This window comes from Dermacentor albipictus, chromosome 8 (assembly GCF_038994185.2).
Source record: "Dermacentor albipictus isolate Rhodes 1998 colony chromosome 8, USDA_Dalb.pri_finalv2, whole genome shotgun sequence".
NCBI lineage: Eukaryota > Metazoa > Arthropoda > Arachnida > Ixodida > Ixodidae > Dermacentor > Dermacentor albipictus.
This window is the reverse complement of record NC_091828.1, coordinates 704,311-730,752: the sequence shown is the minus strand read 5'-3', so window position 1 is coordinate 730,752 and position 26,442 is coordinate 704,311. Positions and strand designations below refer to the sequence as shown.

The window sequence follows — 26,442 nt, the reverse complement described above, 5'->3', positions numbered from 1 at the left end:
CGCGCACAGTCCGAATGATTAACAACTGAATCATCCCTATCTAGGCCATCTAGACTGGCGGAGAGCCGCACCGATCCCCGAACAATGCAGTTGTATTCTCTTGAGCTACGCAGCTCGCAATCCTGAGAATTACCCTCAACTGCACCGCTCAGCTCGCACTTCACTTCTGCACGCACATCTGGCTCTACATGGGTGCTCGCTTCTGTCGGGTCAGCAGTACCCTTTTCTTCGCTAGCAACCTCGCTAACATTACCAGCGACGCACACGCGCGGTAACTGTGCCAATTTGTTCGCAGCTGGCCTAGCTGTCTCTACAGTCATCTGTTGGCACAGCACCTCGTCGCTCTCCTTGCGGCCTTTAACGGCCTCTGTTGCCACTAAGGCATCGTTAGCAGCTAGCCTTTCCCTTTCACTTATGAATCGGCAGCCAATCTCACAGGCACTACTCTTTTCGTCGGCTTCTGGCGAAAATCTGCTAGACACTTCTTCATTCTTTCGCTCTGTACTTCCTACAGAATTCTCAGACAGCCGTTGTCTCTGTGCCAATAACTGATCACAATACTGTATCTCTTTGATCAGTGCTGCCTTCTCTCTCTCATACTTTTGCTCACGCTCAAGCTTACGTTGATTCTCACGGTCGTGAAGTTCACACCTAAGAGTAAGTTCTTGAAGCTCATGCTTCCGTTCATTCTCGCGTTCTTCATGCTTACTCTTACTCTTAAGTTCACGACGCTCTCGCACACGTACACGACGCACACGCTCCCGTGGCTCCTGTATCACCTCCCAAGCAAGCTCAATGCTTTTGACATCGTTGCCACTATCTTCAATCGCCTTTATGATAGCTGGCGTTTTCATCCGTTCGTCCGCCTCAACTCCCAAATCGTCGCACACCAACAACAAGTCTAACCTCGTCAACCTTCTAAGATCCATGGCAGCTGCCCCGACAGGTGGTTAAAACTGTTTTCCTTAATTAATTTGTGCAAACACACAATGCAACAAACTCCCGATTCCCAGAACTATCAAAATGAACACACAACATTTGAGTCTGGCGAATCATAAGGAAAAAAACCACGCGCTCACTTACGGTTGCAGCACCCTGCCATCCGGTTCATTTGTCCGCTGTTCCCGGTTCCTCCGGACTCCCTGGGTCGAAGGCTCGCTCCTTCTTCGTTACTCCCAGTTTCTTCGGACCACTTTCGACGAAGGCTCTCTCTTCTTCGCTCTTCCCGGTTCCTTAGGATCTCTCTCGACGAAGGTTGATTCGTAGCGCTGCCACCAGCTGATGCATTCGGAGGCGATCCTACCGCTGCCAACCAGATGTAGGGGTTGGAGTACGGACTTCGCGGATGAAGACCCAACTTGGGAGTATTTATTCTACATTATTTACAAGGAGGTGAGCGTCCAGTAACATTCGTACAGTCATTACGGGCCGGCAGCAACTCGGACGCTGCGGCCCGCGGCAAGAAGTTCGAGAGAGGTGAATCAGGGAATCAGGGAATGTCCCAGCATCTCTCTGGAAGGCTTCTTATAAACCCTTAGAGCACTGTAAGCACGTCATTTTTGACCAATAGGAGAGTCCACTCCGATGACGCCACTTTCAGCCAATGGTAGGCGCCCGTGTCGCGGTGTCACACCTGGCGGCTCTCTGCGGTCTTGCCTCGCAGACTGGCAATGCACTTCTTCTAACGAGGAGAAGGAGGGGGGCGCTCATGCTCCATGGTACAAGGGCCCACCTGCTCCCGGTGACTCGGCTCCGCAGCGGTGGCAAATGCCTTCTTCAAAGGCGAAGGGGGACGATTGAGCTCCATTGTCCCAGGGCCCCTTCTAATCCCGGCGGCACACGACCTGGGGGCCGCAAACTTGTTTGCACGTGTCTCCTCTGGAATGCGCTTTCCTGCTTCTGCATTCCTCAATTAGCTGTGCTGCAATCCGATGTGGTCTGGGGAACTCGAAGTAATCGCAGGAAACAGCTCCATATCTAACAACCCGCAAAGAAGTTATTTGAGTCTAAGAAGTTAAGAATGTTAGAATACAGTATGTGCTCCCTAAGTTTACAAGGAATGCTTGTTAATGAAACTGGGTGGTGGTTTTGAGAACAGCATGTGTGACCAGATCTATGAATAGGAACCAGCTTCCCTGTCTTCCAATCCAGTTTGTTTTAGAAATTTTGAGTTATCTGCCCCACAAGAAGAAGACAATATCAGAGAGTTGATTGCCTTTACAATACCAGCATATTCTATCATAATAGCGGACATTAGAGAAAAGTTCTGCGAGAAAAAGTGCCAAGCTCGTCTGGATAATGAGAGCAAAAATTACTAGCAATGAGAAAGCAATCAGCAGACAGTATGGGTTCGCCTGAATCATTATTCAAAGATATCACGAGGCTTTCATCTCCCTGTACAATGCTCCAGAATTTCTTGGTGTTATTACACAGTAAGTTAGGTGAAGTAGAAAGATGTCTTAGTTGCACAAACAGAATTTAGGTAATCTGCCTCAGCCTTAAAGTACAATTCCCAACATTCAACAGTGTTCCGGAGCTTTGCCAAATGAAACAGCCATTGTTTTCTATTACAGAGAAGTTTAAGCGTATTGAGAAACCATGGTGCATTATTGTGCAATACTACTTCCCTGGCAGGCAAATATTTATCTATGAGTTGGTTAAATATACTCCAATTTTCTTGAACATCTCAAAGGTCGAAATTCGCAAGATCAAAGTTGCGAAGTGTCCTGGAATTCACTTAATTTTTCACTGATAAGGTCAAAATTAGTTCCTTTATAGTCAAATTGTTTTATGTTTGCAGTGGACATGAGGGGAGAATATGGTGATGTTAAAGTGTAAGAGCGAATGATCACTCAAACCAGGGACATGAATTCTGGGTGCATAGAAACAATTAAGCCCAATGTACTCGAGGGAGGAGGAGGAATAAACTTTTATTGTAGAACCAGCACTTTATGATGGCCGGGCCTAAGCCTCCCACGAAGGGACGTCGAGGGCTTGCCTCGCCGCCGCCTTGCGGGCATGCTGGGTCGCCCAGGTTTGGTCGTCGAGGGCAGAGCTCCGCAGAGCCTCATGCAACCTCGACGAGAGAGTCGTGGTGTTAGTCTGGGTGTACTGTGCTGGGCACTCCCATAGCATATGCATATGAAATGGAAGCAATTGGACATATCTAAGAATTGATTGCACTGGATGGAAGATGGGCTTACTATAGAAAAAGCGCCGGACTATGTTCATCATCATCATCAGCCTATTTTATGTCTACTGCAGGACGAAGGCCTCTCTCTGCGATCTCCAATTAACCCTGTCCTGCGCTTCCCTTTTGTTGGCACCCATTCTGTAACCCTAATGGTACACCAGTTATATAACCTACGCATTACATGAACTGCCCAGCTCTATTACTTTCTCTCAATGTCAATTAGAATATTGCCTATCCCCATTTGCTCTCTGACCCACACCGCTCTCTTCTCGTATCTTAACTTTACGCCTAAAGTTCTTTGTCCCATCACTCTTTGCGCAGTCTTCAACTTGTTTTCGAGCCTCTTTGTCATCTCCAAGTTTCAGCCCCATATGTTAGCACCGGTAGAATGCACTAACTGTACACCTTTCTTTTTAGTGATAATGGTAAGCTTCCAGTCAAGATCTGATAATGTCTGCTGCATGTACTACAACCTACTTTTATTCTTCTGTAAATTTCTGTACATAACAGTCGACTTAATCAAAGATGGAGGAAACATAATGCTGGAAAAACTGGCGGCTCTCTATACGAAGTGTCTATCGACTGCAAGGGTCCCAGAAAACTGGAAGAATGCACATTATACTAAACCACAAAAAGGGAGACGTTAAAGAACTGAAAAATTATAGGCTGATTCGCTTACTCCCAGTATTATATAAAATATTTACCAAAATAACCTCCAATAGAATAAGGGCAACACCGGACTTTAGTCAACAAAGGGAACAGGCTGGCTTCAGGAAGGGATACTCTACAATGGATCACATCCATGTCGTTAATCAGGTTATTCAGAAATCTGCGGAGTACAATAAGCCTCTCTATATGGCTTTCATAGATTATGAAAAAGCATTTGATTCAGTAGAGATACTAGCAGTCATAGAGGGATTATGTAATCAAGGAGTACAGACCGCTTACGTAAATACCCTGGAAAATATCTACAGCGATTCCACAGCCACATTAATTCTACACAAGTAGGAAGATACCTATAAAGAAAGGGGTCAGACAAGGAGACACAATCTCTCCAATGCTATTCGCTGCATACTTGGAAGAAGAATTCAAGCTATTAAGCTGGGAAGGTTTAGAAGTAAGGATCGACGGCAAATACCTCAGCAACCTTCAGTTTGCCGATGACATTCGTGTATTCAGCAACACTGCAGATGAGTTACAACAAATGATTGAAGACCTTACCAGGGAGAGTGTAAGAGTGGGGTTGAAGATTAAAGGTTGAACAGTTCGCGTGCACGCACACGCACGTACGCACACACACACACACACACGCACGCACGCACACACACACACACACACACTATCAGTGTCAAATGAAATGCAAACAACGGAGAACTTGGCTGAAGTATAATTGAAGGTATAGTGTCATCCATCATCATCATCATCAGCCTGGTTATGGCCACTGCAGGGCAAAGGCCTCACCCATACTTCAACAACCCCGGTCATGTACTAATTTTGGCCATGTCGTCCCTGCAAACTTCTTAATCTCATCCGCCCCCCTAACTTTCTGCCGCCCCCTGCTATGCTTCCCTTTCCTTGAAATCCAGTCCGTAACCCTTAATGACCATCAGTTATCTTCCCTCCTCATTACACGTCCTGCCCATGCCCATTTCTTTTTCTTGATTTCAACTTAGATGTCATTAACTCGCGTTTGTTCCCTGACCCAATCTGCCCTTTTCTTATCCCTTAACGTTACACCCATCATTCTTCTCTCCATAGCTTGTTGCGTCGTCCTCAATTTAAGTAGAACCCTTTTCGTAAGCCTCCAGGTTTCTGCCCCGTAGGTGAGTACTGGTAAGACACTGCTATTATAAACATTTATCTTGAGGGATAATGGCAGCCTGCTGTTCATGATCTGAGAATGCCCGCCAAACGCACCCCAGCCCATTCTTATTCTTCTAACTATTTCTGTCTCATGATCTGGATCCGCGGTCACTACCTGCCATAAGTAGATGTATTCCCTTACCCCTTCCAGTGCCTCGCTACCTATTGTAAATTGCTGTTCTCTTCTGAGACTTTTAAACATTACTTTAGTTTTCTGCAGATTATTTTTAGACCCACTATTCTGCTTTGCCTCTCCAGGTCAGTGAGCATGCATTGCAATTCGTCCCCTGAGTTACTAAGCAAGGAAATATCATCAGCGAATCACGAGTTACTAAGGTATTCTCCATTAACTCTTATCCCCAATTCTTCCCAATCCAGGCCTCTGAATACCTCCTGTACACACGCTGTAAATAGCATTGGAGAGATCGTATCTCCCGGCCTGACGCCTTTCTTTATTGGCATTTTGTTGCTTGCTTTATGGAGGACTACAGTGGCTGTGGAGCCGCTATAGATATCTTTCAGTATTTTTACATACCGCTCGTCTACCCCCTGATTCCGTAATGCCTCCATGACTGCTGAGGTTTCGACAGAATCAAACGCTTTCTCGTAATCAATGAAAGCTATATATAAGGGTTGGTTATATTCCGCACATTTCTCTATCGCCTGATTGATAGTGCGAATATGATCTATTGTTGAGTAGCCTTTACAGAATCCTGCCTGGTCCTTTGCTTGACAGAAGTCTGAGGTGTTCCCGATTCTATTTGCGATTACCTTAGTAAATAGTTTGTAGGCAACGGACAGTAAGCTGATCGGTCTATAATTTTTCAAGTCTTTGGCGTCCCCTTTCTTATGGATTAGGATTATGTTAGCGTTCTTCCAAGATTCCGGTACGCTCGAAGTCATGAGGCATTGCGTATACAGGGTGGCCAGTTTTTTTAGAACAATCTGCCCACCATGCTTCAACAAATCTGCTGTTACCTGATCCTCCCCAGCTGCCTTCCTCCTTTACGTAACTCCCAAAGCTTTCTTTACTTCTTCCTGCATTACTTGTGGGATTTCAAATCCCTCTAGACTTATCTCTTCCATTATCGTCGTGGCGGATACTGGTATTGTATAAATCTCGAACTCCTCAGCCACTTGAACTATCTCATCCATATTAGTAATGATATTGCCGGCTTTGTCTCTTAACGCATACATCTGATTCTTGGCAATTTCTAGTTTCTTCTTCACTGCTTTTAGGCTTCCTCCGTTCCTGAGAGCATGCTCAATTCTATCTATATTATACTTCCTTATGTCAGCTGTCTTACACTTGTTGATTAACTTGGAAAGTTCTGCCAGGTCTATTCTAGCTGTAGGGTTAGAGGCTCTCATACATTGGCATTTCTTGATCAGAACCTTCGTCTCCTGTGATAGCTTACTGGTATCCTGTCTAACAGAGTTACCACCGACTTCTATTGCACACTCCTTAATGGTGCCCACAAGATTGTCATTCATTGCGTCAACACTAAGGTCCTCTTCCCGAGTTAAAGCCGAATGCCTGTTCTGTAGCTCGATCTGGAATTCCTCTATTTTCCTTCTTACCACTAACTCATTGATCGGCTTCTTATGTACCAGTTTCTTCCATTCCCTCCTCAGATCTAGGCTAATTCGAGTTCTTATCATCCTATGGTCACTGCAGCGCACCTTGCCGAGCACGTCCAGATCTTGTATGATGCCAGGGTTAGCACAGAGTATAAGGTCTATTTCATTTCTAGTCTCACCGTTCGGGCTCCTCCACGTCCACTTTTGGCTATCCCACTTGCAGAAGAAGGTATTCATTATCCGCATATTATTCTGTTCCGCAAACTCTACGAATAACTCTCTCCTGCTATTCCTAGTGCTCATGCCATATTCCCCTACTGCCTTGTCTCCAGCCTGCTTCTTGCCTACCTTGGCATTGAAGTCACCCATCAATATAGCGTATTTTGTTTTCACTCTACCCACGCCATCCATTCATCACCATTGACAGGCATGTACATCCAGTTTGACAGCACTGTGCGATGATGATCTCTCTATACTACAATGTTTTTATTTCTGTTCTGGTTCTCTTTTATTTGAAAGCAAGAAAAGAAAATTCAAAGAAAACAGAAGCTAAAATATTGCAGTATAAGGCAGGTATTATCGCACAGCAAGCCAAAACCGAATGTGCTATCGGCGTCAAAATGTGAACAGCAGTGAGCTTAGTAAAATTCATCATTACTGCTACAGTCATCATTACTGCTACTATACCGTCAGTTAGGCTTCGGCCACATGCTCTGCTCTTTGCGTTTCGTTTGAAGCTGATAGTATGAACATACGCATGTACACACACACACACACAGCTAGCACCTGGAAAGTGCATGAGGTACCCTAAGAATGCTAATGCCTTAAAATCTAGTCATGACTCAGGCATAGATGCTCCCTCACTATTGTGAGGCCTCTACATGCCCGACATAACACTAATACAACAGTGTGCATACCCCTTCAGCAACAACTGCCTGACAATGTTTTTGCCATTTCTCTTCTAACAGCCTCGGTTCAATTTCATATGGGTCCATGTATTTACGAATATTTTTCCCTGTAGCCTTTCATTTACTTTAGATTGGGTGCTGCTCATTCCCAGGTTGAGCATCAGCGTCCCTCGGCTTAATCGTGCGAACATGCTTATGCCACTGCTCATGCGTTCATTGTCGTCTTCTTCCACAGCTGGCTCCGATGCTACTCATCATGCTAGTGTTCCCATACTGGCACTCACGCTTGTGCCACTGTTCCCGCCTTAGTCATCTTCTTTCACAGCTGGCTTTGATGCCGCTCATCATGCCAGAGTTCCCGTACTGACCCTCCGTCGGCGAAGGCACTGACAGCACTGGCCCACTTCCAGTTGGTGCAGCGTTTTGGTCTCAAGTTCTCTGCCTCAAATCACAAAATGAAAACACCTACTGCTGTGCTCAAATTTTGCATTATGGGGTATCATAATCGTAAGACAATTTTTTCAAAAGCCATGTACTATATATCCTGTATTGCATAAATCATTGAATAATTCATGCCGATGAGTGAGTCATGAATAACAGGCTAGTGGTAAGAACAAGCAGTATTGAGGGGCTAGATTTCTGGTTAGGTTACAGCCATATAAAAAAAAATTAAATTATGGGGTTTTACGTGCCAAAACCACTTTCTGATTATGAGGCACGCCGTAGTGGATGTAGATGACTTGCAACAAACTATTGAGGACCTTAGTCAACAAAGCTTAGGAGTAGGCCTGAAGATTAATATGCAGGAGATGCAGTTAATGTTCAACAAGAACTCGTGATTAACAGCCTGCCTCTAGAATCTGTGCAAGAGTATGTTTATCTAAGCCAATCACTCATAGGGGACCCTGACCATTTAGGCAATGCTTAGGGCAGATAATGGACGGTCGGTCTATATTCACAGAATGAGTGCCAAGAGAAGGGATTGAGGATGGCAAGAGAATTAGGTGGTGCAATAAAATTAGGAAATTTGCAAACATAAAATAGAGTAGCTGGTGCAAGACAGGGGTAACTGGAGATCGCTGGAAGAGGCCTTCATTCTGCAGTGGACACAAAAATAGGCTGATGATGTGTGTAACTTTATACTTAAGATCATCTTTCCTGCTATGTTGCAGTTACTATAAACCAACATCACCATGTGCTTAGGCTTGCGGGACAATGCAAAGACATTTCAATGCAAATGCAAACCTTAGTGCTATTTGTGCAGTTTCAAGAGCACTCACCTAGGCAATTTTATAAACAGGTTGTTCGAAGTGTCAATTTTTCCTGTGAAATGACATACAATGTGTGAGCAAAGCATAAAACTCGATTCATAGCATACATCTTTAAGTGATGATCATCATTTCGTCAAAATGCACAAAATCATCAGGTAAAAAGGGGGCACTATAAATGGAAGCAAGTACCAAGCGAGTTGCCAAAATATTGTATGATTCTTCCAACAAGTTCCTCCTTTTATGAATTGCATCTCTCCATCTGAGGTATGCCTCGTTAGCCCAGGCTTGTTAGGAAAGCTTGCAACAGGCATGAAGGCTAATTCCCATACAATACTCCACGCAAAGGGCCATCAAATACACCCACTGCCTATTCTAAGCATACTGATCTAGCCATATAAAATCACTTCTCATGAACTGCCTAAAAGGTGCGTCATTTTTCCAGCAAACTGCCAAGCAGCTCCAGCCTGACACACGTCGAAGAGAATGCCATTCAACCCCATACAAGCCATACAAACCATCTCCGCTGACGAACTGCAAAGCACATAGGGAAAAATGATGCACATTCATGGCATTAGTTGTGTTACCAAGGCACATCCACCCTCGCAGCTGCGTCATTGGCAGCCAACTGACTATTCGTTATATCCATCTCTATTTCCTTTCACAAATGCAGGTGGACTATGAAAGAGAGTTCTTTGAGGCGGCATACATTTTTAACACCTACAGTTGCCAATTATTTAACAAGGAGAGTAAACTAAGCAAGCTGGTAAGGATTCATTTCGAAAGTTTAGTTCTAAACACAAAGACGAAGGAAGAGGACAGACAACAAGGAGTCCCTGTGGTACATTCTCCTCCCAAGGAAGTCCCTGTGGTGCTTCAATTTTCGACACGAGTCCATTTATCCAAAAAGTTACGTTTTAACATATTTCTTGCATCCTCAGCATCATTAAGAACAGCAGCAGAAGAGATTTCATTTATCAGTGCATTTCCTTACGTTCACAAATGTTAACTCAATGGCTTACCTCAAAAAAAAAAGTTTGATTGTGAAAACACTATGCATTAGTCCACCTGCTCTGCGCTTGGAAAACAGCATGCCAATTCAAAAATTTGACTAGGGCAAGACATTGCAACAAAGAAATAAAACAGGCCACTACTTCACCTGGCATCACAGTAAACACGCAGACTACCCAGTAAGCCAAGTCGGAGTTAAAGAAATTAGATATGGACAAACAAACACGACACATTCTGCAACTCCGTCAAAGTTCCTAAAGGCTGCTAATCACATGAATAACAACTCTACTCCATTCTGTTACATCGAGCCCACCAGCCGTAAGCACCACTATAAACATGGCCAACGCGGCTATAGTTTGAGCTTTTGTGGCCCATGGTGCATGACAGCAGCCAGTATGCACAAGGTGGAGGGAAGAGGCAGAGAAAGCTTCACTCTGAAATATGTCTACAGAATGACGCCTGTGCTCAGCCAGGTTCAAACTCAGTTGTGAGACAGGTGTTGCGACTGATGAACCACAGTAGATCAACTGAGTTCACACATGCACAATGAGGCAATGAGATGTACCCCTTCAGCTTACTCCACAGCAACCAGAGCCTAGCACTGCGAGAACATTATGCATGACAGTGAAACGACAGGAGCACTCTATTTCCATTGATGGGTCGCCGGACCCAGAGGTCCGGAAAGTGAGAATATTGGAGATATCATTCAGAATAACAACGTAAACACCGACATACTTCTCAAACTCGCCCACATTGTGCACCAAACCATCAAACTGACCAACAGGGTTGCTAATTGGCATAGAGGCATGCACGAGTATGATCTCTGGCACTTGGTGCAAGCCTTTGTGATCAGCCAGGTGGCCTACTCACTTCTCCACCTTCACCTCAACAAAGCAGAAGAAGACAAGAACGTCCTCAATCAACAGGCCTACAAGTCGGCCCTCAACCTCCCCCAACACAGATAGACGGAACAGTTCCTCTAATTGTAGCCAGGCCAGCAGCTGGGCGAACAACAACTTTATTGCGGTTGCGCAAGTTACATATATAGTGAAGCCTACGCGACGTAACAGATCACGGAATTACTGGTGTGCCGTGACGACTGCAGATTCAGCCGTGCTACATCTCCCCTTTACTGGAAGACAAATAAATGATGCCTTTCAGGCTGCGGGTATCAACAGGGCTTGTGGCGAGTCCTCGTGCTTCTCCGTAGCTCTAGGGACGAGCGGTCTTCCTTGGAACCTTCTCCGGGAGCCTCTGCTGGACTATCTTCGCGATGAATCGGAATGTCGTGCAGGTGTTCTCTTGTGCGTCCGATTTGTCGACCATCTTCCGTTCTCAGGATCGCTGAACAGGGCGTGTTGGCTGGCCTCAAAAGAATAGCAGGCGACCAGGTTCGCTGGAGGGTGTCGTATGTAGTGACTGGCTGACCTGGAGAGAGGGGTGGTAGGTGCCTCGTTCCGCGGTTATAATAGACCTTCTGGCGTTAACGGATCTCCTGGAGCCAGCTGTGGACGGCTTTACTTGATACTGCCTCTGGTACTAGGTGGCTGGCGGGCACAGGCAGCAAGGTCCTGGTTTGCCGTCCCATGAGTCTCTGCACAGGCGACTTTAGAATATCATCTCTGGGGCTGTTGCGCCATTCGAGCAACGCCATATGAAAGTCAACTCGGTTATGTGAGCATTTCTTTAGAAGCTTTTTGGCCTCTTGTACTGCTCTTTCAGTCATACCATTAGAGTGGGGATGATACAGACTTGACATAACATGGGCAACGCCTAGCTGCTCCAGGAAATCTTCGAAAAGCCGGCTAGTGAACGGTGGTTCGTTGTCACTGCAGAGCTTAAGCGGTAAGCCATGTGTGGAGAACAGCTCTGCGCACCATGACGCCAGAGCACTAGCAGTGCTTCGACGGAGTTCGCGGATCTTAAAAAAGAAAGAATAAAAGTCCACAATTATGGCAAATTCACGACCCTCATGAAAGAACAGGTCCATGCCAACGAATTCCCAAGGCACCTTTGGGATGTCGTGGCAGTAAAAAGGCACTTTCGCGTTTCGCGGCTGGTATTTATGGCAGACAGCGCAATTTTTGCAAAACTGCTCTATCTCATGTGACATATTTGGCCAGTACATGACGTCTCTTGCCCGTACCTTCATCTTTTCCGCTCCGGGGTGTGCAGCGTGAAGCAGCAGCATAATTTCTCGCTTTTTTGAAGATGGTATGACTACCTTGTTGCTGCGAAAAACAAGGCCGTCTTGCGTGTGCAGCTCTTTTTTGTAGGACCAGTACAGACGCACATTTTCGAGTACCTCGCTTCTTTCTGGCCAGCTTGTTTTGGCGTAACCTCGAAGCTTGACGAGAGCAGGATCTTCATTGGTGGCCGCAAGAAGATCCTTGAGGCACTGTTGCAAAGCTGAAATGTAATCAAGCACATTTACTTGAAATTGCTCAGTTTCTTCTTGCAAGAGTTGCTTGCTAGGGAATCTAGATAAGGCGTCAGCCAAAAACAGCTCTTTCCCTGGCTTGTAGATCAGCTTAATAGGATATCGCTGCAAAGTCAAACGCATGCGCTGTAGGCAAAGTGGACACGGATACAGTCGTTTGATGAATATCGACACCAAGGGGCGGTGATCAGTTTCAACAGTTACGCTTTCCTGGCCGAAGATGTTCTCATGAAACTTGATGCAACCATGCACAATTGCCAATGTTTCTTTCTCAATTTGTGCGTAGTGTTGCTGCACCTCTGTTGGTGAACGCGACGAGAACGCAACGGGTAAACTGTCTTGAATAAGCACTGCACCAACTCCCATTTGACTCGCGTCGACCAAAAGGGTGACTGGCTTAGTTGCATCGAAAAGGAAAGAATTGGTGCGTTAACTAAGCTCTCACGCAACATTTCATAGCTTCGCTGCTGAGCCTCGGTCCAAACCCAGGCAATGTCCTTGCGCAACAATGTTCTCAGTGGTGCAGTCACGGCGGCCATGTTAGGGATGAAACGTTGTACATAATTCATCATGCCTAGAAAGACTTGGAGTTCCTTACTGTTCTTTGGTTCTTTCATTTCCAGTATGTTGTTCACTCGACCACGGTCCAGGCGGAGGCCTTCTGTGCTAAGGATGTGCCCTAGGTAGCGGACTTCGGTCTGCAAAAAGGTGCATTTCTTGAGGTTTAGCTTGAGGTTGTTTTCGAGACAGCATGCCAACAAAAGCGACAGGTGGTGGTCATGCTCCTCCTTCGTGCGGCCCCAAAGTAGTATGTCATCCATTACCACGGCTATGCACGGTAAGCCTTCCAGCAAGCGATGCATAGCTGCTTGGAAGATTTCTGGAGCTGGCGCAATGCCGAAGGGCATTCGAAGAAATCGATATCGCCCATACGGCATGCTCATTGTACATAGCTTAGAGCTTGATTCAGAAAGTTTAATTTGCCAAAATCCTGACGCTGTGTCGAGTGTTGAGAAGAACTTAGCACCGGACAGTTGCGAGGCTGTGTTTTCTAGTGTTGGCATTGGGTAATGTTCGCGCAGCAGGACTTTATTAAGCGCTGTAGGGTCTAGGCAAATTCTAACCTTGTCCTTCTTAACAACTGTAACCATATGGCTAGACCACTCCATAGGCTCGGTTACCTTTTTTATGACGCTTTGTGCTTCCATATGCTGTAGCTCAGCCGTGACTTTGTCCTGAAGAGCAACAGGAACTCTTCTTGCTGGAACGACAACGCCCACCAAGTCTGGCTTGAGCTTCATGTCGTAGTCGAAATCTTTTAGCTGCCCGAGTCCCTCGAAGACCTCTGCAAAAGGCTGCGCTGGCAGGTATAGTTCATGCTGTATGTTTTGCATGCGGTATATGAAGCCGAGACTTTCAGCTGCTGCACCACTCAAAGTGGCAGGGACGTCTTGTTCGACAATAAAAAAACATTTGTTCCTTGGTTCTGTCATTTGCTGAAAGTATCAATTGGACTTTTGCATGCGCGGCTGTTGTGTGGCCAAAAAATGCTGTGAGCTTGACAATGCAGGCTTGTTGAGACTTTTTTGGCAGCTTTGCAACGTCGCTTTTTGAAATGACAACAATTGGCACCTGTGTCTAGCTTGCACATGATGGGATGGCCCTCAATGTAGACCGTTGCGTTCCAGTGATCAGTGGTTATCGCACCACTAGGCAACATTTGCAAAAATAATTCGTCGTCTTCGGCTCGTAACCCTCGCATTTGTTGGTTGGCACTGCGCGGAAAGTTCGACGACTTGCATGCTCGAGCGAAATGGTTCAGCCTTCCGCACTTCCGGCATGTTTTTCCTTTTGCTGGGCACGTGTCACTGCGGTGCATTTGACCCCCACATTTGTAGCAAACGTTTTTTCTTGTTGCTACCGCGTTTACTATGATGCCTTCACTGGCGCCCGTAGCTTCACTTATCTCACGGAAGTGCTCTTTGCCTTGTTCTTGCACGGCAAATGTCGACTGTCTTTTGGTACGTCGGGTTTTCCGCTATCAGTCTTTGCTGTAAACTCTTATCCCGAGTACCCCAAGTGATTCTGCTACGCAACATGCGGTCTTCAAGGTCCCCAAATTCACAGTTCTTCGCTAACACACGCAGTTCTGTTAGTCACTCGTTAAACGTCTCGCCTTCTTTTTGGTTCCTAACCAAAACGAAATTCTTGGAATGTTAAGTTTGTTGAGAGCAGCATTCCGGGCAAGTTGGTAATCCATTGTTTAAATGATATTGCGCGACATACGGACGAGGTACGGACGAGGTACGGACGAGGGGCTGAGACATGGTGTGTCGTCTTCTTTCACGTCCGTGTCGTTTTTTATGTTGCGCAATATCATTTAAACAATTAAGTTTGTTGCAGGCTTGTAATGATCCTCAAATTTCTTAACCAGAACTTCGTCATTCCTGTCTTCCGCTTCATCGAACTTGAAGGTACTGTACGACTTCCTAGCCTCCTCGCCTATGGCAACTAGCAACGTGGCTGCTTGAACGTCTTTTGGCTACTTGTTCAATTGCGTAGCAGTGGAAAACAGCAGAAACTCACTTTTCCAAGTTTTTCCAAGCAGAAACTCATTTTTCCAAGGATCCATAGGCTTCGGGGGCAGTAGTAGCGCGGACGCCATCGACATATCGGCTGGGTTCCGCTGCCACCATGTAACCAGGCCAGCAGTTGGGCAAACAACAACTTTATTGCGGTTGCGCAAGTTACATATATAGTGAAGCCTACGTGACATAACAGATCACGGGATTACTGGTGCGCTGTGACGACTACAGATTCAGCCGTGCTACAGTGATGAGCATTCACAACACCCTCCAGGAACTAGTCGAAGCTCGCCAAACCACTCAAATCGACAGACTCTCTTGCACATCAACGGGCCATCACGTCGTAGCCTCGCTAGGACTACAGCTCACCAGCTCCCTCGCACACACAGATGCAATATCTGCTACCCTGAAAGACCACATCATGGTCCACCCGCTACCTAAAAATATACATCCTACTCAGCCCCTCGCGAAGCACATGTGCGAGCACTTCACAAACAGCACGCCCTGAACCCTAATGCGGTATACGTTGATGCAGAGTACGGCGAGTACCCAGCATATGCGATCAGAATTGTCTTTCCCCCTCGGCAAATACCAGGCTAGTGCCTCAGCATGCGCACAATCCTCCCTGGAAGGGGAAGAAGCTGCCATAGTCCTAGCTATTGCTACCTCCACTGCCACATTTGTATTCAGCGACTCAAAAACGGCCATCCGAAGCTATGCCAAAGGCTTGCTACACACAGCGGCCCATCAAATTTTCAATTCAACCAGCCCTCCTCCTTCTAGAACCATTCAATTAGTTTGGGTGCCAGCCAATGTTGGCAACCCTGGCGATGAAGCAGCCCATTATCTTGCTCAAGTATCCGTCAACAGAGCAGGGTGCACAACAAGCCTGGGTTCTCTCAGGATCGACTCCTTACCATATAATGAAATCACTCTCCACTATTGCGAGGAACAACTGCAATACCCCCACCTCACTCCACAAGTCTCCCGCTAAGCTAGAGCAAGTCACTTGGAGGCAACTCAAGCACAGACCTTTCTTTCCCACAATTTTCAAGCCCTAATCCACCCGACGCAATTCTCCCCAGAATGCACCCTATGCAGAGCTCCCATTGCCGCCTTCCACCACATCCGATACATTTGCCCAGAATCTATACCACCATGTGAATGGAGACTCGGAGACCTAGAAAGTTGGGAGGTCGCAGTTTCCAGCTCCAATCCAGGTGCCCAGAGGCTGCTGATCAACTGGGCACAGCAGGTCACCGAACGCTACAGGCTGCCACCCAACGCCCATGACCAGAGGCGACCCCAAACTTAATTTATAATTTAAGGCTTCATATTTAATAAATGTTTTCGCCACCACCACCACTATACATGATGACACTGTCAAAAAACATGTTTTCCTTATCTAAATCAAGTTAGTAGATGTACAAGCTGCCCCAAAAAGGGGCATTTATATTGAATGACAGCTAGGAACTTGTTCAGCAGAACCAATTAGCACCCGTGTGTTAATTCTCTCAGAAACTGGTGCACTTCTGCATAACAGCCAGGACTTTCCACCAGCACAATCATTCAGAATAAGAGTCCTCACTTGCATTGGCCCCTCACCTTTGAGACTTCAAAAGTGCTGTTATGCATTACAGCAGTGCTGTCTTAAGAATAGTTTCCAGTGTTCTGTGATGTGCATATGCAAAAACGATGGTCACGTCTACAGAGCTAAAATAGCTGAAGCATAAGGCAAAATCCCATCAGCATATGTGTCCCAGCTGAATTTTAGGGCCAGATGTGTCAAAATGTTGATGATGGTTGATGGTTTGATGCATTGCGACCTACGCATAAGACAGAGTGGCAGTTGCTCCCTATGCCTTACCGACTACGGGCGAGTGCCTTGACGTGGACTGCACTGATGTGTGCACCATACAGACTGGAGACGGAATTGTTGTCAAAACCATATACATTTATTCTGGAACGTCAAAGAGGGATCGTGAAGAGTTGATGATCAACACGTTTAAGTGAATCCTCCCGGTGGACTCCAATCGCATCATCAATGTGGGCGACTTTAACGTCGATGTGCTGTTAGGAATGGCTGTACGGAGTGGCAATGTGCCAGCTATTTCAGCCCGCTGCACGTGTTCCCATCCAACCGGACGGGGCGCACTTCAGAGAACTGCGAATCAACCGGCAGCCACGTGGCGCGGGGTCAGGCTCAGGAATGTGGTACTCGGCCGCGCCACCCGGGAAAAAGCAGAGTTCTACGAAGCCCTCTGACGTCGGCTGCAGACCTTTACCCCTGTGTGTGTGTGCAACACGAGTATATGGGCCTGCCTCCTCCAAAAGGGCGGGTCATCTTCGGTGACGTAGACCGGTGACGTCGAATGATGACTGGACAAACGTTTCCGTTCGCTTGAAATCAAGGGGGGACCAAGTGCTTATAAGCAGCGGTTGCCGGCTGCTAGAGGGTGCCCGTCGTCGGGAGCCGACTGCTCGTTGTCATGGTAGAAATGTACTAGTGAGCTGTTTGCTCGTATGCTGTTTGCTGTATGCATCGTCTTGCGTGCTCTATATGGGAGTCACGCTAGACTGTCAATACATGTCTGGTCTAACAGGTAAATAATGTAAATAAACTCTGTTCACCGAATTCATCTCTACGACCATCAACTCCTTCAAATGGCAGCAGCAGCGAGATCGTCCAACGACTCCTACATCTGGATGACAGCGGTTGGATCGTCCGACAACTCTTACAACGAATGGCAGCGGTGAGATCGGCCTACGGCTCGTAAATCGGCCTACGACTCGGAGAAAGCAACGGCAGCTGACGGACGTTGGCACATGGTGACCGACCGGTATCCTGATCAAGTTGGAGGCAACTTGAGATTGACCACCTCTTGCAACTGACTGGATACGGCGAGGAAGGACTGGTGATATGGTGCTGCTTCAGTGGGTAAGCGTTTGGTTTTGGCTGTAGGATTTACCAGGCTTCCATTTCTCTGTGTTTTTGGATTTGATTCGCTGGGGATCTTTTACTTGTATTTTGATTTGTGTGGGTGTCGCAACAAGTATTGTGTGACAGCAGAGCCAAAGCTTAAAGTAGCGACCATTGTCCTAATGTGTTTGACGAGAGCTGACCTGTTGTGGTTGTGTGAAGAGATCAAGGTAAACGTAGACGAGGACTTCACGGAAGCAAAGAATCGTAAGACAATTCTTGAAAGTGAGAATGATTTGAAATTCATAGAACAAAAGGGCAAACGAATTCTAAGTAAGAAACGGGAACAGGAAGCAATTGGGCAAGAACAGGATGAATTTAGGCTAAAACAGGAAGAAGCTAGGCAGAAACTGAAAAGCATTTCGCAGGAAAATGACCTAACAGAAGTAACGAGGCAGTACATTGATGCACTGAACAAAGAGACTGAAGGTTTTCAGCAATCAATCGAGCAAAGTCAACAGCGGCTTGAGAAATCTGTAGGCTGGACGCAGCGAAAGTGGGAGGAAGTAGATAGAAGATTTTGCTCAAAAGCCGAGAGAAGGAGTAGTACCTGTGAGAGTAGCAGCCCGTAAACAAGTAAACTGGAAGTGCTAGCAGCTAACAAAGCCTTAGTGGCAGCAGAGGCCGTTAAAGGCCAGAGTGAGAGCGACGAGGTGCTCTGCCAACAGAGGACTGTAGAGACAGCTAGGCCAGCTGCAAACAAACAGGCACAGTTACTGCGCATGTGCGTCGCTTGTAATGTTAGCGAGGTTGCTAGCGAAGTAAAGAGTACTGCTGACCCGATAGACACGAGCACCCATGTCGAGTCAGATCTGCGTGCCGAAGTGATGTGCGAGCTGGATGAGGCAGTTGAGAGTAGTTCTCAGGATGGCGAGCTCCGTAGCTCACGAGAGAACAATTGCATTGTTCAGGGATCGGTGCGGCTCTCCGCCAGTCTAGGTAGCCAAGAGAGGAACGATTTAGTTAAGGATCATTCAGACTGTGCGGGTAAGAGACCAATCTGGGCCGACAAGATGTGTAACGGCCAGCACGAGGCGCGAGATAACGGCATGAAAGAGAGTTCGAGGAGAAAGCACCGCAGAAAGAAGCGCCGAAAAGATCGGAATAAGGTGGCTAATGTAGCGAAACCAAAGACGGCGACAGGCACGAAAAGGCAGGGCACAGAGAAAAGAAAGGTGCAGTCGTCACGGACGATGTTGACGCATCAAACACGTTCGAGCCACCGGTCAAAGGGGGACCGAGAAGCATGTTCTGCATGGACACGGACAAAGGGCACGGGGCAGTTAAATTCCTCGTCAATCCGAAGCTCAGCGTGTAGTACAAAGAAGCACAAGGTGGCAAGACGAGACCAAGTGGGGAATCGTGACGCGGTCACTCGAGTTTGTGAGGAAAGAGGGGCGCCAGGACGCAAATTGGCAGGAGACTGTAACATCTTGGGGGAACTGATAGTGAGTCAGCCCTTTTGTTGTTCCTGGGTAGCCAGAATAGCTTTCAAACCGCGACCACCTCGAGTACGGCTAAAATAGTATGAGTCAGTTGTAAACGTTTGAAAAAGAGAGGCCAAGAGAACTTCCGTAGAAGGAAAACGTGTTGTTTTGTTTTATTTTTGAACATTTTAAGGTTTTCGCGAATTGAGACTAATTTCTTTCAATATGTAAGGTATGAGCTCTGTTTATGTTTTGTTTGAGAAGCTCGAGATTTGAAAGACGCGTTTTTTTGTAAACATGTATCGCGAATTGTTCATTAATAAGTAGATAGGCTTTTTTTAGTTTGTGTACGAGTAACCTGAGTGTCAAGGTTATCGGGGAGAGGCCTATAGTAACGCGCATGTGTTTTAGTTAGCCTTTTTTTAGTTTTTTTATTTTCTAAGGCTAAGCGCGTAGATTTTCAGTAAGTGCTTGATTTGCTCTGAGAAGAGCTCTTAGGTCCATTAGCGCGGGTCCTGTGTGGACGGAAGGAAGCAGAAGGTTTATGACTGGGTTGCTCGTGTGTGTCGAGGGCAGCCGTATTCTGACTTCTCTAGTACGCGTGCGTAGAGCTAGTTAGTAAAAGATACATTTGTTCAAACGTTCCTCTGTGTTGCGCAAGTTACGCAAGTTTGGTTGATCGGTTAAGGAACGTGTCCTGTATGAACTAAAGGAACAAATGTGAGTAAGCGTGATGAAAACTTTGTGTATGACGCAAGCCTGTGTTCGGAATAGGGACCACAAAGTTAGCGCGTTTGTGATCACGTACCTGTGGAGTTGGCCAGATGGTTCGGTGGCAACAGTACACGAGATAAGTACGCCACTGCGATAGGGTAAGAGCAAGCTGTTCGTGAAGCTAGGCTGCTTAAGATATGTTCGGGTATTGGTGGTTGAGAGCCTTCGGTTTAATTCTGCGTAAATCTTTGCTCTTGTGCAGCGCGACGGTCGGATTTGGTCGAACTCAAGAAGAATGTGAACGCTCGCTTTGGCGGCACGAAATTTTGGGGCAAAATTTGGGGTTTCCCAGTTGAGTGACGCATTGAAATTGTGATAAGAGGCCTCGTGGATTACCGGCTGATTCCGGGCGTTTGAACGCTGAGCGGTATTGTGTTGCCGGGTCGAATCTTCTGTGCCAGTTGTTGCGAGATGGTTGAAGGCATTCCAAGTACGCACGGGTTGCAGAGAGCAAAGCCATCGTCTTGCTCACCAGCCATTCTCTTCCTGCCCAGCGGTTGCTAGCACTGGCCAGGCGAGATTTTCCGGGCCATAGAGCAGCTGTTAGGAATGGCCGTACGGGGTGGCAACGTGCCAGCTATTTCAGCCCGCTGCACGTGTTCCTATCCAACCGAACGGGGCACACTTCAGAGAACTGCGAATAGGCCAGCAGCCACGTGGTACGGGGTCAGGCTCAGGAATGTGGTACTCGGCCGCGCCACCCGGGACAAAGCAGAGTTCTACGAAGCCCTCTGACGTCGGCTCCGGACCTTTACACCTGCGTGTGTGTGCAACACGAGTATATGAGCCCACCTCCTCCAAAAGGGCTGGTCATCTTCGGTGATGTCGAACGATGACTGGACAAACGTTTCTGTTCGCTTAGAATCAAGGGGCGACCAAGTGCTTATAAGCAGCGATTGCCGGCTGCTAGAGCGTGCTCGTCGTCGGGAGCTGAGTGCTCGTTGTCATGCTAGAAATGTACTAGTGAGCTGTGTGCTCGTAAGCTGTTTGCTGTATGTTAGTCTTGCGGGCTAGAGTCGCACTAGACTGCCAATGTATCTTGCTTAAAATGTAAATAATGTAAATAAATCCTGCTAAGTCCCGACGAAGAGTAAAGCTCCTTCCTACAGCTATGACTGCCAAATCTTACAGTGCCTCGTCCAGACGGAAAGTGATTGGCATTTCTTTTGGAAAGGTCTTAACGTCGCGCCATCGATCGTGCACAGACCTAACAGTCGCTAAGAACATCTCCAGTGTCGTGACAGAGCCCATGGCCGTCTATCATAGCGACCATAAAGCCATAGTTACTGTGGTCAAGAGATAAACGTAAATACAAATAAACATAGTGTGCATGTTTGTGTTAGTATATACCGTTTTCTTGCTTTATATTATTTTCTTTATATTTTATACAGTTCCGCTGGTCATCCACCGTTACAAAGTGGAATGGCTCTTAATTTTTAATAGCGAATTCTGAAGTCGAATACGATCTGAATAGCACATACCATTCGATTAGACAATGTGTTTCTACTTCATATTGCCTGCTGGCATGTTGAAGGAGATTGCCAGACAAGCCACGGAGATTACATTGGTTAAGACTTCCCGGTCTCCCCGGTTCAGTCTGAGTACACAGACAATATCTTTTCCCTAACACTGTTGTTTATATTATATTATTATTATATTTATTATATTATTATATTATTTTATTATATATATTATATATTATATAACTTATATTATATTATATATTATATTATATTATGTTTTATTTATATCCGAGGTTTCTGGAAAGTTATCGATGCTTCTACCCGGCTGTCTGTTGTCGCCGAACCTTGTGTTATCCGATTTCATCGCGTAACGCCAATGGTGTAGAACTTTGTGGAAAGCACGCGGGTCCAAACGATTAGTCTGGAACATTCGACGACTGCTCTATAAAAGCTGACGCGCTTGACCCGCTGATCAGATTTTCGACGATCGCCGAGCGTGTTCGCCGCTATCGTTGTGCTATAAGTGTAGCCTGTTTTGTGGGCACAGGGTCGCCCGATAAAGATAAGTTCACGTGTCAATATTAACATCAAACAATTGCCTTAATTTCTTTAATAAGAAAGTCGATTAGTTCACCTGGGGCAGGTGCAGCTTTAAAATAAAGAAACTTATTCCGGTAGGGAGTTTTCACGTTCTCAATCAGTGCATTTAGAATATTTTAATTTTTCTCTCACATATATGTAGTGGATATATATGTCTATGTACCCTTAGATTTACCTCGAAGTGCATTGGTCATCTTCATCTCTGTGCCATGCAGTTAATAAACCTGGTTTATTTCACTATAATAGTGTTTTCTTTGATCATTGTCCCTGATGAATATTCCCCTAACAAGAAGCGCATGGAAAACAATGCGATATCAATCAAATTTCCTTACGTAGCTTCATGTTGCAGATGGACTGCATCTGCGAGAAAAACTGGGCGACCGCGAGAATCTGCACAATGATTGCGCACTGGCTAGCAGATGACGCACTTGACAATGACAGCAAACTTGAAGACGTCATGTTGTATAACCCATGTCTCAAATATGTATACATAGCAAAAATGTGTCAATATAAATTTGCAGTTGAAATGAAGTCCCACTATAAGAGCATATGCGTGCATTCGGTCTCAGTGCCCGCAGCGAAATTAAGTTGAATCTGTCGCGAACCGAGTCTCTGCCCCAATTCAGTTCACGCACGGCACCCTTGCACAATTTTTCCACACGCGGCGCCTCATCGGGAAAGTGCTATTTCGCTTGTCCACTTGTTAAAATTGAAATGCAGAACAGGAACACCGTTCGTGAAGCTGCTACCTATCGACTGTGCTGTTACTAATTGCAGCTGTGAATTGCAATTTCACTCAACATGCCTGCACGCATAGGTCACCCAAGTGTGCCTTGTCTGTGCGCATATCACTATCATCAGTGCACTTTGCAGCCTATCTTTGACACGTGGTGTCACACCTGGCCAAGCGCTTAGAAAGCCCAGCCACATTCCAGTGGCACTGACCATAAACGAGTGAGCAGTCATTCCGACCGGGCTCCAGACCTGCGTATTTTCCTACTTCAGGAAGTTTATCTCACTTTTCTTTGTGTTCCTAAGCCCTACTGGGCTCCTCAGATCACTCATTCATGGCTCCTATGGTTGTCTGCTGAAAATAAATTGCTCAAGCTTTCGAAGAAGCTTGATATGGTTACATGTGCAAAGACCATCTGCAGCCCTTTTGAAGCAAAAAAGAAACTACAGCAAGAACTGGCTAATATTAGTAAAGTAACTGCATGAAGTTCATGAGTAGTAAGCTACAGGCAGTGAAAGCAGAAAATACAGGCCTCGTCGCTAGTAAAAAAAAACTTTGCCGAGTGCAATGATCGACTCTCACTTAAACAGTCCCTCACCAGGTCTGGCCACTTTGAGCTGACAAGCGCAGAGCATATATTGAGCGATAAAGATTGTGTCAGCAAAGTATTACATCGCTACACGCCACGGAAATATCTGAAATTTCAAACTAATCACCTCTTTTTCTTCCCCTCGCGGCCGCCGCGCTCCAAGCCGGACGGTGACGTAGTCGTGCCCCTGCGCCTACATAGTCGTGTCTGCAATGTGACGTCGCTTGCGGTGACACGCGACTTCAAGAATTATTCAAGACAACATCTGTTATTTGTGCAATCTATTGCTTGAATTGATGAATTGAAGTTTAGAGAAATAATAAAACACAAAAACAGAGTGTCTGCATGTTTTTTGCTTTACTTCACGCCGAAGCAAGAGAGATGTACTTCTGCTTCATCTGCTTGTTCCCACAGTCGTGTGGTCACATGCGTAGGTACAAAAACTATGGCATTTTCTACTGTGCTCCAGCGCACGATCATGCTCTGCGATCCGCATGTACTGTCTCAGTATTCGTGTAGCACTGAACGATACTGCTAGTCACATTTCCTTGTGCACGCCATCAGCGGAAATGCGTAGCGCCGGAAAAAAAAAAAGCGAGCAGAACAAAAATGAAGGCAGGGCCTGTGAGGTATGAGTCATGCAATCCTCGAGGTCTGGCATGGGAGAACGCAGGGAAGGAATTTCGCTTGTGATGGCTAGACGAGGCGAGTAGAGAGAGCGTCTTGCTGGGCAGTGGAGCCCGCCTGCTGAAATCATGGGTTTGCAGGGCTGAAATATTTCTATCTCGGCTATTAATGAGCCGATTTGAAAAAAAGTTTTGCGGCAGAACACGTAACGTAACTAGAGGACACGTAACAACTTCCAGCGTATAACCAAAACTAGCTATGGGGCCTGGTGAGGGGGCCCTTTAAAGTACTTGAGCAATACTCGGGCTTAAATAATGATGAGATCAGAGGTGTCCCTGTGTCTCAGGGAGACGATTGCTCAAATATTGTCCAGTTTTTTACTTTGGGACACATTACTGTATACAACTGTTTTTGTACTAACTTGCTTATCAATAAAATTGAATTGAACAGTGAAAAAGGAAATCAAACTAGAAGAAAAGTCAACTTGCTACCAATGAGATCCAAACCCTTCCTATGACAGACATAATGCTTCACCAATTCAGCTACAGCAGCAGCTGTTCACCTGTCCACCATATGGCTCCGCTAGGGTACAACTGAAATTATGCAGATCCTATGCACTACAGGAATCAATGAAAGAGCGTAGGTTAGGGCGTGTTGGTTCATAACTCAGGTTTTTAGCGCAATTTTTTTGACTAGGCATGGTCGTTTTTCATCTTCGATATCATCATACACGTGTCTCGTTGCTGTCTCATCTTACTAAAAATCAGTACATATGCGCATGCGTACGGTGGTGTCCGTTCCCTATATATATTGTAGGGGTTGGAAGACTGACTTCGGGATGAAAACCAAACTTGGGAGGGTTTATTTTACATTATATACAGAGAGGTGAGAGTCAAGTAACATTCGTACAGTCATTACGGGCCGGCAGCAACTCGGACGCTGCGGCCCGCGGCAAGAAGTTCGAGAGAGGTGAATCAGGGAATGCTCTGGTCTCTCTGGAATGCTTCTTTTAAACCCTTCGAGGACTGGAAGTCGCGTCATGTTTGGCCAATGGGGGAGTCTGCTCAGATGACGCCACTTTCAGCCAATGGTAGGCGCCCGTGCGATGGTGTCATACCCGGCGAAGAGAGTCGCCGCTTGGGCCCCCTTGCTTGATCACTTGATCCCCCTGCGGTCTTGCCTCGCAGACTGGCAATGAGCTTCTTCAAAGGAGGAGAAGGAGGGGGGGGGGGGGCGCTCATGCTCCATTGTCCGAAGGCCCACCTGCTCCCGGTGCTACGGCCCCGCAGCGGTAGCAAATGTCTTCTTCAAAGGCGAAGAGGGGCGACGATTTGGCTCTATTGTCCGGGCCCCTTCTAATCCCGGCGGCGTACGAACTTGTTTGCAAGTGTCCTGCCTCAGGAATGTGGCACCCCTGCTTCTGCATTCCTCAATTAGCTGTGCTGCGATTCAAAGTGGTTTGGGGAACTCGAAGTAGCCTCAGGAAACGGCGCCATATCTAACAATATGTGTACCGCTTCGTGGAATAAAACAATTGTTAGAAGTTAGCGCTGTGTTCGCGTCTTGCCACTGTCCTTCGTCCCTTTTCGTGCGCTAAAAAACCTGAGGAATCAATGCTGTGTAAAGCATTTAGTGGCTAGCTGGCTACCCAGCATAGTTTGGGGTTCTGCAAAGCGTTGCACCGACATGTTTATGTATGGCAGGCAGTTGTGCATGTGCGATGACAGAAGCAAAATGATGATGGCAGTGATAGCATGACAAACTGATTTCCAGTGCTCTAGTGAAAAAATTTACACTGTTCATTATGACCTGGGCCGATCCCAAAGGCGGTACAATGTCACACTGTGTCTACATAAGTGTTAGCTGCTATGAGGGAAATTAACACAGAAGCTACGAAAGCTGCTGCAGTAAAAGACCCTGGATCAATTTTGCCTACGAAAGGTTCTATACATTCAACTAAAGCTTGGCACTTGAGCATTTTTACATTATACTCTCATTGGAATGGTGCTGCCAACAGTGGGAATCAAACTTGCAATTTCATGCGTAACAGCAACCAGTCACACAAACCGAGTGACAGCAGTAGCAGCAGTAGCAGCAGCAGTAGCAGCAGCAGTAGCAGCAGCAGCAGCAGCAGCAGCAGCAGCAGCTGTGAGCAATTCAAACCCCTTTCTGGCTGGAATATTCCAACAGCCTTGACATAAAATGTTCACCGTCATGCAGGGGAGAAAATAACACAGAAAAGTGTTAAACCAAAAAAATTATGCATAAACTCACGCACTAAAACAAAGTTTAAGAAAAATCTGCTTTCACCAGACTAGTGCACAGCTGCAACACAAGCGCAATATAGTGAAGTTTCCACTCCACTAGTTAAGAAAGGCAACAAACTTGCATGCCAAAAGA

General features: G+C 46.4%; 1 protein-coding gene across 7 annotated transcripts in view; it reads right to left on the bottom strand.

Moving 5' to 3' along the window:
- Hel89B (histone acetyltransferase 1) overlaps positions 1-26,442 on the bottom strand; it is a 506,945-nt gene that overhangs the window by 453,323 nt on the left and 27,180 nt on the right. For 2 of the 7 annotated variants that reach the window (XM_070523033.1, XM_070523034.1), the window contains exons 2-4: positions 26,110-26,188; positions 12,863-12,962; positions 8,826-8,868 (exon numbers count right to left, since the gene is read on the bottom strand). The exons of 2 other annotated variants lie outside the window; for them this stretch is intronic. In XM_070523033.1, the coding sequence (XP_070379134.1) occupies positions 8,826-8,868; positions 12,863-12,962; positions 26,110-26,188 (222 nt within the window). Of the gene's footprint in view, positions 1-8,825; positions 8,869-12,862; positions 12,963-13,445; positions 13,523-20,366; positions 20,788-26,109; positions 26,189-26,442 lie in introns of those variants that run through there. 3 more of the 7 variants (XM_070523035.1, XM_070523036.1, XM_070523037.1) reach the window with 3 other exon arrangements.